The sequence below is a fragment of the Equus caballus genome, chromosome 6, assembly GCF_041296265.1.
Source record: "Equus caballus isolate H_3958 breed thoroughbred chromosome 6, TB-T2T, whole genome shotgun sequence".
In the NCBI taxonomy this organism is placed as follows: domain Eukaryota; kingdom Metazoa; phylum Chordata; class Mammalia; order Perissodactyla; family Equidae; genus Equus; species Equus caballus.
The window spans coordinates 79,775,006-79,790,089 of record NC_091689.1 but is presented as its reverse complement, the minus strand read 5'-3'; the positions used below and the strand labels follow the sequence as shown (position 1 = coordinate 79,790,089).

The 15,084-nt window shown below is 47.2% G+C and overlaps 1 protein-coding gene across 1 annotated transcript; it reads left to right on the top strand.

The window, feature by feature from the left end:
* The first annotated feature begins 744 nt into the window (after positions 1-744).
* On the top strand, positions 745-14,981 carry DDX23 (DEAD-box helicase 23). The gene is made up of 17 exons (XM_001504119.6): positions 745-923; positions 5,067-5,275; positions 5,696-5,806; positions 6,963-7,056; positions 7,159-7,224; positions 7,776-7,914; positions 8,197-8,330; positions 8,460-8,572; positions 8,790-8,933; positions 9,032-9,257; positions 9,572-9,717; positions 10,345-10,522; positions 11,484-11,726; positions 12,166-12,317; positions 12,548-12,656; positions 13,441-13,615; positions 14,070-14,981. The coding sequence occupies exons 2-17, from the start codon at positions 5,067-5,069 to the stop codon at positions 14,291-14,293; spliced, it is 2,463 nt and encodes an 820-aa protein (XP_001504169.1). The 5' UTR covers positions 745-923; the 3' UTR covers positions 14,294-14,981.
* Positions 14,982-15,084: the final 103 nt, after the last annotated feature.

Sequence of the window (15,084 nt, the reverse complement as noted above, 5' to 3'; positions counted from 1 at the left end):
GGGGAGGAGGGGAGAATGATGAACTGTAAGACTAAAGAGAAACAAAGTGAACATACAATTTGGGGTAAAAGAGCTCAGTGGAGGCCTGAAGAGGGGGGGACTAGGAGGAAGAAAGAAGCCAAAATATGGAGATAGCACAACTGGCCAGATTCCAAAGGGCATGAAAATGAAGAAGCCAGGGTTCTATGTGGACACCAGGGGACACCATCCCTCACAGAGGCCTTTGAAAGAATCCATCGTTTGGGCTCATTTTGAGTTGTCACAATAACTGAGTTCGTTGAGTTGTTACTGCGGGGCCAGGGTTGCTAAAATATCCTCCTAAACCTGGGATAGTCCCGCACAATGAACTGTCCCACGCTCACTGTGAAATACTTGGCTACTCCCGTATCCTAACCTTTAGTTTTTCCACCTGTAAAATGGGGCTAATAATCCATCTCACAGACTTTTTGTAAAAAACGCTTTTCCACAAACGGTAAAGTATTTGTTGCTGTTACTGCAGCTGCTAGTTTATAATTACGTGCTATTGATAGCTAAGGAAGCCCTTAAATTCCTCCGTTGTAAGCCACAGGCTATGATAGTCGTTAACTGCAGTTTCCAAGAAACTGATCCACGCTGAGAGAACCTTTTGAGAGAACCTTTTGAGGGAGTCGGAACCACGGAAAACTCTTCCGCCTGCATAGACTCAAACGTTTGGCGAACCACAGTGCCCAGCAGACCCCGCGGCCTGGGGCCGGCGCTCGCGCCATGCATTCTGGGATTGGTAGTTCTCAGGCCCTCATTGTCAGACTGCCCCGACCAACACCAGGAACTCACCTTCCCAGCTTGCCGCGCGCCCAGGGGTGCAGCTCGGCGACCAGGAAACGGGAAAAATGGCGACTGGTCGGCGACGTTGAGGCCGCGTTGGGCGGTTCAGACTCAGAGTGGTGAGTCCCGGGCGGTGGAAGCGGTTCCCACGAGCTTGCAGAGAGGGCGAGAGTGGGGCCACTTGCGATGGCCCTTGCCTCCAGCACGAGGCGGGGAAGAACGCTTTAGGGAAGGGGCACAATCTCGGAAAGCTTTGGCAGGCAGGAGCGAAGGGGTGCGGGCCCCAGGGGGGTAACATTGGCTCCTGGGAGCACAGTCCAGGTGCCAGGACAATGTTACGTGCCAGACCTTTGCCCATGGGCACAGCACCTGTGATACCCCCAGTTTGACCTTATTCCTTCATGTTTCAAGTAACCCTTGCGGCAGCCAAACTGGAACTCTGGCTTTTCTCCCAGAACCAGTCATGCTTTCCCGCCTCTGCGCCTCTTATATTATTTCTTTTGCCGGGAATGACTCCTTTTCTACACCCGCAATTACACGTCTTCAAATTCTACCTGTACTTAAATGTTCAAGAGCCAGTTCCTCTACAGATCTTTCCAAATCCCCTTTTACAAATGAAAGGACACTTCTTTTTTGAACTCATAGTGAACTTCATCTGAGCCTTCATCCTGGTATGTGTCTCATACCTTCTCTTGTTCTGTAATATTCCTTTGGACAGGATCTTCCTTTTGTAAATCACATAGCACCTAGCACGGTTCCTTGTATATAGTGGATGCTTGGTAAATACTTCACTGAATGAAAAAAAGAATCTGCTCTCGCCCTACAAGAACTGAAGAACTCAAAGTTCTGGAGATTTGCAAGGAAGGCTGCTGGGAAGCAATGGCCAGAGTGGGCCATTGTGATAAGTAGAACCTATAATAAAAGTTGCCTATATTTACTGTCTTCTTATTCTCACTTCTCTCTTCTTAAGTTATTCCAGTCAGGCTTCTATTCCCACCATGCTATGGAAACAGCTCTTGTCAAGGTCACCAACCATCTCCATTTTTCCAAATGCAAGGGTCACTCCTCTATCTGTTAGTCTTTCTCCACTTGACACAGTTAACCACTCCCTCCTTGAAATACGTTGTTGCCTTCTGAGATGCCAGACTTTACTTTTTTTCCTCCTGTCTCACTGGCTTTTGCTTCTTTCCCATCTTTTTCTCTGGCTCCTCCTGTGCCTGACCTCTAAATGTTATAGTGTTCCGGAGCTCAATCCTGGGTCTTCTTCTCTTCTATTTTCTTTTTTTAACTATCCTGCCTACTTAGGTAATATCATTTAGTGTCTAACGGCTTTAAAAGCCATGTATATAATCATGACTCAAATTTTTGTCTCCAGGCTCTCTCTCCTGAGTTCCAGAATTGTGTTTTCAGCTGCCTTCTTGAAATCTCTGCTTAGCTTTCTTATTGACATCTTACAAACTTGGGCAAAATGAAACTTTTGATTTCCTCCTAAATCTGTTCCTTCCCCAGTCTTCTCTGGTCGCTAATGGCACCATGAACCATAGGTTGGTCAAACCATAAATTTAGGAGCTTTGTGTCCGCCCTTTCCCTTCTCCCTTCGTCAGTCCTCTCAGCTTTGCCTCCAAAGTATACCCTGAAGCTGTCTACTTCTTTTCATCTCTGTTGCCACTTTCCTAGAACAAGCCACTGTCACCTCTTGGCTAGACTTCTTTTTTTTTTTAAAGATTTTATTTTTTTCCTTTTTCTCCCCAAAGCACTACCCCGCCCCGTACATAGTTGTATATTCTTCATTGTGGGTTCTTCTAGTTCTGGCATGTGGGACGCCGCCTCAGCGTGGCTTGATGAGCAGTGCCATGTCTGTACCCAGGATTCGAACCAACGAAACACTGGGCTGCCTGCAGCGGAGCACGCTAACTCAACCACTCGGCCACAGGGCCAGCCCCTAGACTTCTGTAATAGCATTCTCAGTGGTTCTGTTTCCACTCTTGCCTCCCCGCTGTAAATTTTCTCAAGTCACCAAAGTAACTCTTTAAAAACATAAAATTAGATCATATCACTTCCCGTTTCACACCTTTTTTTCTAAGGTTCCCGTTTCAGTTAGATAAAAATCCAAGTTCCTTTACCGTAGCTTAAAACACATTTCCATGATCTGACTCCTGCTTACCTCCCTGAACTCATCTTGAATCAGTCTTCCCCCTCAGCCACACAAGTCTGTTTTTAATTGGCAAACATACTAAGCTAGTTCCTGCCCCAGTGCCTTAACTCTTGCTGTACCTTCTATCCAGTAAGTTCTTTTCTCTGATCTTTGCAGGCTCTCTCTCTCACCATTCAAGTCTCAGCTTACATGTCATCTAAGAAATTCTTTCCTGAGCCCTCTATCCCTCTACCCCTCCCCATCATATCACCCAGTTTTATTCTTTTCATTAGCGCTCAATACTGTTTGAAATTCTCTTATTTTTCTGCCTGTTATCTGCTTCACTGGAATCTAAACATTATGAGATCAGAGACTTTGTTTTGTTTACTGCTATATCTCTAGTATGTAGAACAGTTTCTGGCATCTACCAGGTGCTGATTGAATATTTGTTGAAAGAATGAATGATGTCCAGGATGCTTTATAGAGAAGATGGCCTTTCTTCAGGATTGTTTTCTTAGGGCTATAAGTGGAAGAGACTTAAGTATAATTTCCACGTGTTATTCGTGATGTACTGACACAGAACATTCAGTCATTTCTCAGGCAGTTGTGAGATAAAATGGATTGTCTCTACCTTTTGAAAGTGCTACTTGTTCATTTTTCTTTTCTTTATACATTCTCCTGTCTCAAAGATATATGGCAGGAAATTACATGGGAAAGGGGGATTGTAAGCTAAGGCTTAGGGAACAGATATTCCAGCTGAACCATTTGGGGATAAAATGAGTTGTGTGAAATGTATCCCAAATCTTAGGGGTGGTAATGATGATGCTGCTGCTGCTGCTGATGGCTGGGGGAGGGCCCAGAGGCAGATTCAGACTTGCTGTCATTTTAGATTCTGGCTGAAGGAGATTTTTATAGTCTGAAGGACAATTGACAGTGTGGCATAGTGTTCAGTGTCCCAGGCAGGTGGGGAACAGAACAAATTCCTGCTCAAACCTTTTATGGGACTAGGTGTTGATCAAGGCTGTGAAAACCTGAGTAGGGAAAGTCAATCAGAATGTGTATGACCTCTAGTTTTTGTTGCATTTCTTTCTTTCTTTTTATTCTGAAATAATTATATATTCAGAGGAAGTTGCAAAAAAGTACATGGAAGTCCTTTGTATCCTTCACCAGGTTTTTCCCATTGCATAACTAGAAGTACATTTTTTTCCGATGATTGGAAGTAAATTAATAATACTAGAACACAGGTATTTTTATTTATTTATTTATTTTTGCTGGGAAAGATTTGCCCTGAGCTAACATCTGTTGCCAATCTTCTCTCTCTCTCTTTTTTTCCTTCCCCAAAGCTCCAAAGTAGAATATACAACTTAAAATAGTTACATATTCTACTTGTAAGTCCTTCTAGTTCTTCTGTGTGAGCTGCCACCACAGCATGGCTACTCACAGATGAGTGGTGTGGTTCTGCACCCGGGAACTGAACTCGGGCCACTGAAGCAGAGAGTGCCAAACTTTAACCACTGGGCCATCAGGGCTGACTCCATTTTCTTTTTAATCTGAGCAGTAAAAGTGAATTTGTTTTTCCATTTAAATTTGGCTTTTCCTCAGGGTGCTGATTATAATCCCAAATCTCGAAGTTAAACTTTTTTTCCTCTCTTTTAAGCTCTGTTTATGAGCTCAAGACAACTTTTCTTCCTGAGATGTATATGTATTGACTTAGCCTGGTGGGCTGGCAGACCTAATAGACTCCTAAGATAAGCAATACAGGATGTTTCTAGAGCTAGCTAGTACACTATTCGTTCGCTAACATTGCTTTTATAGTCTAATTATAAAAATGAGGTGTATTCATTGTATACTTATAGAAATGAATATATACAAAAAGGAATCACAGAGAGAGTGTAGTATAGTGAGCAGGAGTGGGCCTCTGGTGCTGGACTGCCTGGGACCCTGCCACTTAGCACTTGTTTGCCCTTAGGCAAGTAACTTTATATACTTGAGCTTCAGTTTCCTTGTCTATAACGTAGGCATACCACTATATCTACCTCAGAGGGTTGTTTTGAGATTAATTGAATTATATATAAACAGTTTAGAGCACTAACTAGTACATAGTAAGTACTTCTCTTACCCATGACAGATGGCAGGAGAGCTGGCTGACAAGAAGGACCGTGATGTATCACCTTCCAAGGAGGAAAGGAAGCGATCTCGAACTCCTGACAGAGAGCGGGATAGAGACCGGGACCGGAAGTCTTCCCCATCTAAAGATAGGAAGCGGCATCGTTCGAGGGATAGGCGTAGAGGAGGCAGCCGTTCTCGCTCCCGTTCCCGTTCCAAGTCTACAGAAAGGTAAAGTAACTTTGTATGTCTTTCACAGGGGAAGGGAGAGTACGTTTCAGACGTCTTCATTCCTGGTTCCGCTGATGTCTTCAGTATTAGGACATTAGACTTCCATACATTTCTCTACACCTAGTAACCCAGTGACTCTTAAAGCTTAAGAGGGAACTTGTAAGCTGAAGGTCCAGATGATCGAGGAAGACACTTCATCTGTTCATATAGCCCATGGTCTATCATTGCCGTTAACATTTAGCAGTATAACTCTGAGCTGATGACCTTCTTAGAATTCCCTCATAACTTCCCCAGGAAACGCATTCCCCAATTTGTAAAATATTACTTGGGGGAGAAAAGAACATGAGAACCTTCTTAGGGCAGCAGTGAAACAGGGTATTCTGGAAACATCAAGTGATTTCTTAAATGTGCTGTCTTCAGAGACCGACGGCACAAAGAACGAGAACGAGATAAGGAGCGAGATCGGAATAAGAAGGACCGAGATCGGGATAAGGATGGGCACAGACGGGACAAGGACCGGAAACGATCCAGGTACCTGAGGGAATGGGAATGGACTTTAGGGGAATGTTCCATCTCTTCCTCTCTGCATCTGAGCTGGCTCAGCTTTGTAGCAAAGTAAATTTTTCTTAGTGGAGCCTATTGGTAGTTACTGCAGAGCTGTCTTTTTTAGAAAGCACGTGTCTCCTTTAGAAAGTACAGCCAGTTAATAAAGTCACAACCCTTTGGGGGTCAACTTGTTCTTAGAATTTAGAAATTAGTTTGAAAAGGTTACCAGCCTACAAAACGTTCCTTTACCTCCATCAGACCATTTAGTTTTCTACCCAGGATATACAATATATATTTGTTGGGATAGCTTAATACCTCTGTCTCTTGATCTCTTTCTTCTGGAAACTTTCTATGCAAAGTTTTTATTAGGCCTTGAATGTGTAGGTTAGAATTCAGGGCAAAGGACAGAATTCTCCTAACACACGCAGTGGGTTGTTTGAGATCTCTTGTAGATTAAGCTTATAGCAGATGTGGGGAAAGGATTGCTGCAACTGGTAGGAGGGAAAATGAGGGGGGGTGGCATACATAGCAGTATCTGGGAAGGGTGTGTGTGGGTGGCCTGTAGGCTAAAATCATTGTGTGTTACAAAGTTACGCAGGATTTTTTTCAACGTGCAACTGCTATTTGGAGGAAATTTCTTTTTTTTTTAAAGATTATATTTTTCCTTTTTCTCCCCAAAGCCCTCCGATACATAGTTGTGTATCTTTAGTTGTGGGTCCTTCTAGTTGTGGCATGTGGGACGCTGCCTCAGCATGGCCTGATGAGCAGTGCCATGTCTGTGCCCAGGATTCGAACCCTGGGCTGCCGAAGTGGAGCGCGCAAACTCAACCACTTGGCCACAGGGCCAACCCCTGGAGGAAATATTTTTGATGGCAGTAGTGAAGACCCACTTCCCAGAAGAGATAAGTCTCAGAAAAAGAGATTCAGATAGAATGGGGCCAAGACAAGTCCATCATTAGATTTCAGAGTAGGCAGAGTGATCATGTCTGCAAAGGGAGCTTCAGGACATGATGGATGACTAGGGGCCAGTCTTGTTGAGGCACGGGAAAACTTCCATCCTCTTTTTTGGGGCTCAGCCTGAACCTCATCAAGGGCTTGGGTAAGACGGTGATATGGACTCTTCTTGTTCCTTTGCTAAAAGTTTATCTCCTGGCCGAGGAAAAGACTTTAAATCTCGGAAAGACAGAGACTCTAAGAAGGATGAAGAGGATGAACATGGTGATAAGAAGCCTAAGGTAAAGGAGAGGAACGATTTTCTCGTCTTCCTCTTCAATTCAAGCCCAGTGTTGTTGATCTTCAAAGGAAGAGAGCCTTTATGGACTGTGGTTTATCTTCAGGCCCAGCCGTTGTCTCTGGAGGAACTTCTGGCTAAGAAAAAGGCTGAAGAAGAAGCTGAAGCTAAGGTAAGAACTTGAGGGTCTGTATTAATTAGTTGGCTATGGCTCCCAGAACAGAACACCACAGACTGAGTGACTTAGCCAACAGAAAATAATTTTCTCACCATTCTGGAGGCTAGAATCTGAGATCAGTGTCAGTAGGGTTGTTTCTTCCGAGGCCTTTCTCCTTGGCTAGTAGATGGATGTCTTCTCTCTCTTCACATGGTCTTCCCTGTGTGTGTGCATCCCTGATGTCTCTCTGTGTGTCCAAATTCTCTTCTTATAAGGACACCAGTGAGATTGGATTAGGGCCCACCCTAAGAGCTTTATTTTACCTTAATCATCTCTTTAAAGGCTCTGTCTCCAAATAGTCATGTTCTGAGGTACTGGAGGTTAGGGTTTCAACATATTTTGAGGGGGAGGGAGACCCATAACAGAGTCCAAGGCCTATTGGTGTTTTTCCTTAGCAGGTTTAATGCCTGAGCAAATATGTTTGGACTCCCTGCCATCTCCCCATCAGTGACGTGATTATACCATGCTCCCAGATCCTTTGTTTACATTTGTAATCTATTTTGTAGCCCAAGTTCCTCTCCAAAGCAGAACGAGAGGCCGAAGCCCTAAAGCGACGGCAGCAGGAGGTCGAGGAGCGGCAGAGGATGCTTGAAGAAGAGAGAAAGAAAAGAAAACAATTCCAGGACTTGGGCAGGAAAATGTTGGGTTCGTTTTCCTACCCAGGGTAGCCCCTCAATGGGGTCAGAAAAAGCGAGATGGGATTGTAGTGTCATTCAGGAGAGCTAGAAACCTGTTTGCTCTGGAATTTGGAAGAGGGAAGGAAGGGGGAAGTATATGAGAAAAATACCTTTCTGTTAGGTCTTCATTTGCCTTGTATCATAAACCTCCCCATTTTTTTCTTATTTGGTGTCCATTGTCTGGATCCCCCTGGGTCCTCTTTTTTCTTCCACTGAGCTCTTCTGCAGCTTTGCTTTCTTTGGTCTGCAGAAGACCCTCAGGAACGGGAGCGTCGGGAACGCAGGGAGAGGATGGAGCGGGAGACCAATGGAAATGAGGATGAGGAAGGGCGGCAGAAGATCCGGGAGGAGAAGGACAAGAGCAAGGAGCTGCATGCCATTAAGGTGCAGGCCTTGGCTCTCTTCACTTCCCCCGACACACAACAATGAGGCTTAGTTATTTGGCCATTCTGATCTCTGTATGTGGGGTTTGGGTCTTGAGCTTGATGGGTTTCGTATTCTCTCCCTGGGCAGGAGCGTTACCTGGGCGGCATCAAGAAGCGGCGCCGAACGAGGCATCTCAATGATCGCAAGTTTGTCTTTGAGTGGGATGCATCTGAGGACACATCCATCGACTACAACCCACTGTGAGTGGCTTCGGGCCTTAACTAGAGAGAACCAGTGACTACAGAGATGGTAGTGAGATAAGCTGAGATGAGGGAAACTAGTAAACCAGTAGTCTGCCAGCCCTCTGGGTGAGGAAGGACCCTGGCCAGGAAGGGGAACTGGTACATATTGGCAGTCTGCCCTTCCCTCCTGCTGTAACAACTCCTTTCTTTTTTTCTTCCTCTGTCTCAATCCCAGGTACAAAGAACGGCACCAAGTGCAGCTGTTGGGGCGAGGCTTCATTGCAGGCATTGACCTAAAGCAGCAGAAACGAGAGCAGTCACGTTTCTATGGAGACCTGATGGAGAAGAGGCGGACACTGGAAGAAAAGGAGCAAGAGGAGTACGTGCTCAGGGCTAGGGGTGATTGGGCAGAGCCTAGAGTCTATAGGAAGGAGATGGGGGAGACCGATCCCACTTATTCCTCCTGTTCTGCTCCAGGGCGAGACTCCGCAAACTTCGTAAGAAGGAAGCCAAGCAGCGCTGGGATGATCGACATTGGTCCCAGAAGAAATTAGATGAGATGACAGACAGGGACTGGCGCATCTTCCGCGAGGACTACAGCATCACCACCAAAGGTGGCAAGATCCCCAATCCCATCCGATCCTGGAAAGACTCTTCCCTCCCCCCACACATCTTGGAGGTCATTGATAAATGTGGCTACAAGGTAAGGAGGGGCAGATTGGTCCAGAAGACTTGACGTATTCCTACGTCCTAGGGGGTACAAACTTAACTTGGGAACAGAGAACTTTGTTCCTTGCCTATTCGGTGCCTTCTCTGCCAGTGGGTACCAAGATGACATTGTCTATCACTTTCTGATGGAAGTATTGGCCTTTGGTGATTGTGTTTCTTCTTGGGTCCCCATTCCTGTTTGCTGTGCTTGATGTCCTCCTGTCGTCCTAGCATATGTGCCCACTCTGTCAGCAGTAGCCCAGGTAGTATAATTCTGCCTGGTCTCTTACTCTCTCTGCATCACTGCAGGAACCAACACCTATCCAGCGTCAGGCAATTCCCATTGGGCTACAGAATCGTGACATCATTGGTGTGGCTGAGACCGGCAGCGGCAAGACAGCAGCCTTCCTCATCCCGTTGCTGGTCTGGATCACCACTCTTCCCAAAATTGACAGGTGGGGTCAGTTGACACCAGTTGGAGTGGGTTTGACTGAATAGGAAAGGTGGAAGTGACCAATGAGTATTTGGTTTTCTTTTTAAGTCAATAATCAGAAGCCCCTTCTTTAGTTTGGGTCAGATATTAGGGAATGAGTGGATGATGATATCAACAAAGTGTGTCATTTTTATTGTTGGCAAGGACCACTCCCTGGAGAACTTGGGTGTTCTGGAGTCTCTGTTTTTTTTTTTTTTTTTTTTTTTGAGGAAGATTAGCCCTGAGCTAACATCTGCTGCCAATAAATCCTCCTCTTTTTGCTGAGGAAGACTGGCCTTGAGCTAACATCCGTGCCCATCTTCCTCTACTTTATATGTGGGACGCCTACCACAGCATGGCTTGCCAAGCGGTGCCATGTCCACACCCAGGATCTGAACTGGCGAATCCCGGGCTGCTGAAGCGGAATGTGCGCACTTAATCACTGTGCCATTGGGCCAGCCCCTGGAGTGTCTGATTTTTAAAGGAGATCATTGCATCCTTTTCCCACCACCCTCTTCGTTCATGTAGCTGCCCTTAATTTGTCTTTGCCTGTTTGTGGTTGGATGAGAACCAAAGCTCATGAAACTGTGGGATGCCCCATTTACCACAGGATCGAAGAGTCAGACCAGGGCCCTTATGCCATCATCCTGGCCCCCACCCGTGAATTGGCTCAGCAGATTGAGGAAGAGACCATCAAGTTTGGGAAGCCACTGGGCATCCGCACTGTGGCTGTCATTGGCGGCATCTCCAGAGAAGACCAGGGCTTCCGTTTGCGCATGGGTTGTGAGGTTTGTTCACCCAGCCAGTAGCAAACCCACCATTTGGGCAGGTGCTGTTCTGGGGCTCTGTTTCTAGTTTCTGCCATAGATGTACAGTCAAATGAGGAAAAGGGCTGGTTTAGATGTATCTGCTATTATTCTTGAGAACTTCTGCACCAGGGATTGTCCTGTGCACATCATTATTTCTCACAACAAGCATATGAGAGGAGGTGGTGGTATCTCCATTTTACAGATGAAGCTTAGGCTCAGGTTAGTAACTTATCAAAATCACACACAGCTAGTGGTGAGCAGAGCTGCATTTCATGACCAAAGCCTGTGCTCTTTTTTTTAAAGATTTTATTTTTCCTTTTTCTCCCCAAAGACCCTCGATACATAGTTGGGTATTTTTAGTTGTGGGTCCTTCCAGTTGTGGCATGTGGGATGCTGCCTCAGCATGGCTTGATGAGCGGTGCCACATCCACGCCCAGGATCTGAACTGGCGAAACCCTGGGCCGCCAAAGCGGAGCGCGTGAACTTAACCACTCGGCCGTGGGGCCGGCCCCCAGGGCCTGTGCTCTTAATCACTCTGCCAGACCATGTCATTGACTTTGTGTGCTGCCTTCTTCTCAGGAGAGGGGAGGAGAGCTTTTTACCAGAAGTCTGCTGTAGAAATTGAGTCTTCTTAGGGTAATCCTTTTATAAAACACCCTCCACAGTATCCCTTAGTCTCTCTTTCATCTAAGAAAATTCATTTTGATTTTGCCTCCTCTGTCTAACCCCTGGACCTTACTCAGAGACCGCATTCATTCCTGAAAAACTCCAAGGTAGCAACAAGTGACTTCACACCAGTTCTCAGGAACCTTCCTTGCCAAACATAACTAGAGGTTGGGATCCAAGTTCCTTAGCGTTGCCCAAGTAGGTGGGTGGTTCACAGGAGGGAGAAGAAAGGAGCAGTTGCTGGGGCCGCATATGATTCCACTGTACCCCCTAGATCGTGATTGCTACCCCGGGACGTCTGATTGATGTGCTGGAGAACCGCTACCTGGTGCTGAGCCGCTGTACCTATGTGGTTCTGGATGAGGCAGATAGGATGATTGACATGGGCTTTGAGCCAGATGTCCAGAAGATCCTGGAGCACATGCCTGTCAGCAACCAGAAGCCAGACACCGATGAAGCTGAGGACCCTGAGAAGATGTTGGCCAACTTTGAGTCAGGAAAACATAAATACCGCCAAGTAAGGCTGCTTTCCCTATACTGGGAAAAGTTGGGCAAGTTGCCAAACCATCTCTAGGGCCCTCCTTGTCCTAGGTGGGCCCAGAGTACATGTTTCCAGAATGGTGAGGCATGCCTAGGTGCATCCTTCTCACAGTCCTAGCAGTGTAGCCATTTAGCTTAGCCATGGAAAAATGATTCCAAAGAGTCATACTACTACCCACCATAGGTGCTAGAAAATGCTCTCAGCCCTCCTGTCATCGTAAGATGTAAAATATAAAGTATCTTGATGAACAGGTACTGAGGAGAGAAATGGGAAGGCAAAGGATACTATTTCTTAAGGTGATGGCTGTCAAAACTTACACCAAGGCTCATTTTAGATTCTTTAGCCTGGGCTGTGCTGCCTGTGGGATATGTGATGTGTCTGCCTGGGTCCAGGGCTGAGCCTCCTGTTTTCATAGACAGTCATGTTCACGGCCACCATGCCCCCAGCGGTGGAGCGTCTCGCCCGGAGCTATCTTCGGCGACCTGCTGTGGTGTACATTGGCTCGGCAGGCAAGCCCCATGAACGTGTGGAACAGAAGGTCTTCCTCATGTCAGAGTCAGAAAAGAGGTATGGGGGCAGCGGAGACGAGGGAAACGAGATGGAGAAGGACCTTTTTTCAATGGGGTGGTGGCTGGAGGGCGATTGTTCTGCTGTGTTGAAGAGCTTCTGTTTTCTCATTCAGGGTGCCATGGGCACTGAAGATCCTGGAATTGGTGTTCATAGGTCAGGGTTGGGCATTTCACTTGGAGTGGGAGGTGGTAGGCATCTCATTTTTATCCTCTTCCTCTTCTCCCCAGGAAAAAGCTGCTGGCAATCTTGGAGCAAGGCTTTGATCCGCCCATCATTATTTTTGTCAATCAGAAGAAGGGCTGCGACGTTTTGGCCAAATCCCTGGAGAAGATGGGGGTGTGTCTGGCAGGGGAGAGCGAAGTCTGGTCTCTTTGGTGCTGTTTCCTGAGACTAGAGTGGTCCCCTAGTCTCCTGCTTTGAATTCTCAACCATTCTTGAACCTCTCCAGTATTCCACAATTCAGGGCCTGAGGGAAAAGCGTGGTTTGATGGGGACAAGGAGGACTGGTCAATTGCTGAGACTCCCTGTCCATTCCAGCAGTGCCAGCCAGAGGTGGTTGTGTCTTCCTCCAAATAGGCTAGGGCCAAGGAGAGGTTTTGAGACATATCCTGGCAGGATCTGACTATGATGAATAGAGTGGGTCAGAGTTTTCGTGTCTATGTTTGGGAGAGGGGATGATGTGGTTAGGAGGAGATGCTGGTGGTCAGTGTCCTTGGCTCCTGATACTGGTGTTTGAGGGGAAGGGTGTGTCCTCTCCACTCAGTGCTTAAACTTCCTTACACTTCTGGCCCCTGCTTTCCACCCTCATCTCTCACCCTCACTCTCTGCTTCTCATCTATCTGGCTCCACATCTCACCCCTGATTGCTTTACCTTTGGCCTTGCCCAGTCTGTCCCTGCCTCACCATCCCCCACTATGTTCTCTCCTGTCCCTTTCTTCAGCTCACCTCTTCTCTCCTTACTTCCAGTTGCATCTTGCATTCATTCTTTCTCCTGCCTCCTCCCTGTCTCCTCCTCCCCTGTTGCTCTCTGCAACCCCTGCTCTCTGGCCCTACTCCCTCTTCACTTCTGTGTCTTCCCCGATCCCATTGCTCTGTCTTCACCTCACCATTCTTCCAACAGTACAATGCTTGTACACTGCATGGTGGAAAAGGCCAGGAGCAGCGAGAGTTTGCACTGTCCAACCTCAAGGCTGGGGCCAAGGATATTTTGGTGGCTACAGATGTGGCGGGTCGTGGTATCGACATCCAAGACGTGTCCATGGTTGTCAACTATGATATGGCCAAAAATATTGAAGGTAAGTCCAGGGGAAAGCAGTTTCAATCCAGCTAAAGAGAGACTTCTTGTCTCTTTCCACTTGAAGTTGTGGCACTGCACTGCACTGTTGCCGCCATGTCCCCGAGCTCCGAATCTAAGATTGCTTGTCCCAATGAGAAGAGCTTCTGCCCTTTATCTCACCTGGGTTTCTTATCCCAGCACCTGAGACAGCCCTCTGTCCTCAGGATGTGGAGAAGAATGGAGCCAGGCCACTCTCAGTCTTAGGGTCATAGGATGACCCCCATAAATGGTAGTAGTGGGTAGACAGACCCCAGTGGAGAGCATGTGGGCACTAGAGGTTCAGGCAGCACGAGCTCATATACTGCCCTTGGAGGTGTAGTGGGGAGGAGGATGCCTTAGAAAGCGGAGATTCCGACAGTGCCCACCAGGGCATCTGGCCTGGTGCCGTAAGTGACATTCCTTTCCCTCCCCAGATTATATCCACCGCATTGGCCGCACAGGACGAGCAGGCAAGAGTGGTGTGGCCATCACCTTCCTCACCAAAGAGGACTCTGCTGTATTCTATGAGCTGAAGCAAGCCATCCTGGAGAGCCCAGTGTCCTCCTGCCCCCCGGAGCTAGCCAACCACCCAGATGCCCAGCACAAGCCAGGCACCATCCTCACCAAGAAGCGCCGGGAAGAGACCATCTTTGCCTGACGCAGCACTCTCCCACAGGTTTAAGGACATGCTCTGAAGCCTATTCTTCAGGACCCTCACATCTCTCTTTCCAGGTCCTCACTCTTGGCTTATGGGGGCTTGGAAACAATCAGACTCCCTGGCCTAGACCCTCAGGTCTGATGGCCTGAGTGTGGGGCTGCAGACGGAGTGGAAGCTGCTATAGGAGGCAGGGAGAACAAATTACCACAGAGTTTGGCCCAGCTCTGCCTCTCTGGCGGGCTTTGGGATTGCATTGGGCCATCGGCTCTTGCCATTTAGGGGGGCAGCCAATTGGCATTGCCTCCCAGACTGAACAAAAACCCAGCAGCCGGATGGGACTTCTTCGGCAGACTTGACTGTGTAGCTGCAGCAAAGTCATTGCCCTAGATGACCCAGGGGATCTGGCACTGTGAGGATTACGGACCTTGGACTCTTATTGTCATTTTGACAGCTGTTTGCCCATTTGGATTATAAAACAAGTTGAAAGCCTTGTTTAGAGCTGTGCACGGCCCCTGTGCCAAGGGGTGCTGTGCACTCTAGGCATCCCTCACCCAGGGACTTTTTTTAGTAGATGTGGGGACAGGGTGAGCTGGCTGTGTCCATCTTTAAGTCACTGAGTGAAATTTCTGTTTTCTATTCTCTGAGAAGATGAGTTTGTATGTTCTGAGAATAAATACATGAATATTAAGGCTGTGTCTAGTTCTAGCTAAACTCATCTCCCAGATTCTCCCTGGTACCACAGAAGACAGGAGGACAGCATTGAGCACGCTGGGTTGACTTGGGAGATGCAA

What these genes read in the sequence shown, in the direction of transcription:
- DDX23 (XM_001504119.6), top strand. Translation starts at nt 5,067, where the DNA reads ATGGCAGGAGAGCTGGCTGACAAGAAGGACCGTGATGTATCACCTTCC. An exon ending in CGTTCCAAGTCTACAGAAAG is followed by an intron (nt 5,276 to 5,695) that starts GTAAAGTAACTT and finishes TGCTGTCTTCAG; the next exon opens with AGACCGACGGCACAAAGAAC. An exon ending in CTTGGGCAGGAAAATGTTGG is followed by an intron (nt 7,915 to 8,196) that starts GTTCGTTTTCCT and finishes TTTGGTCTGCAG; the next exon opens with AAGACCCTCAGGAACGGGAG.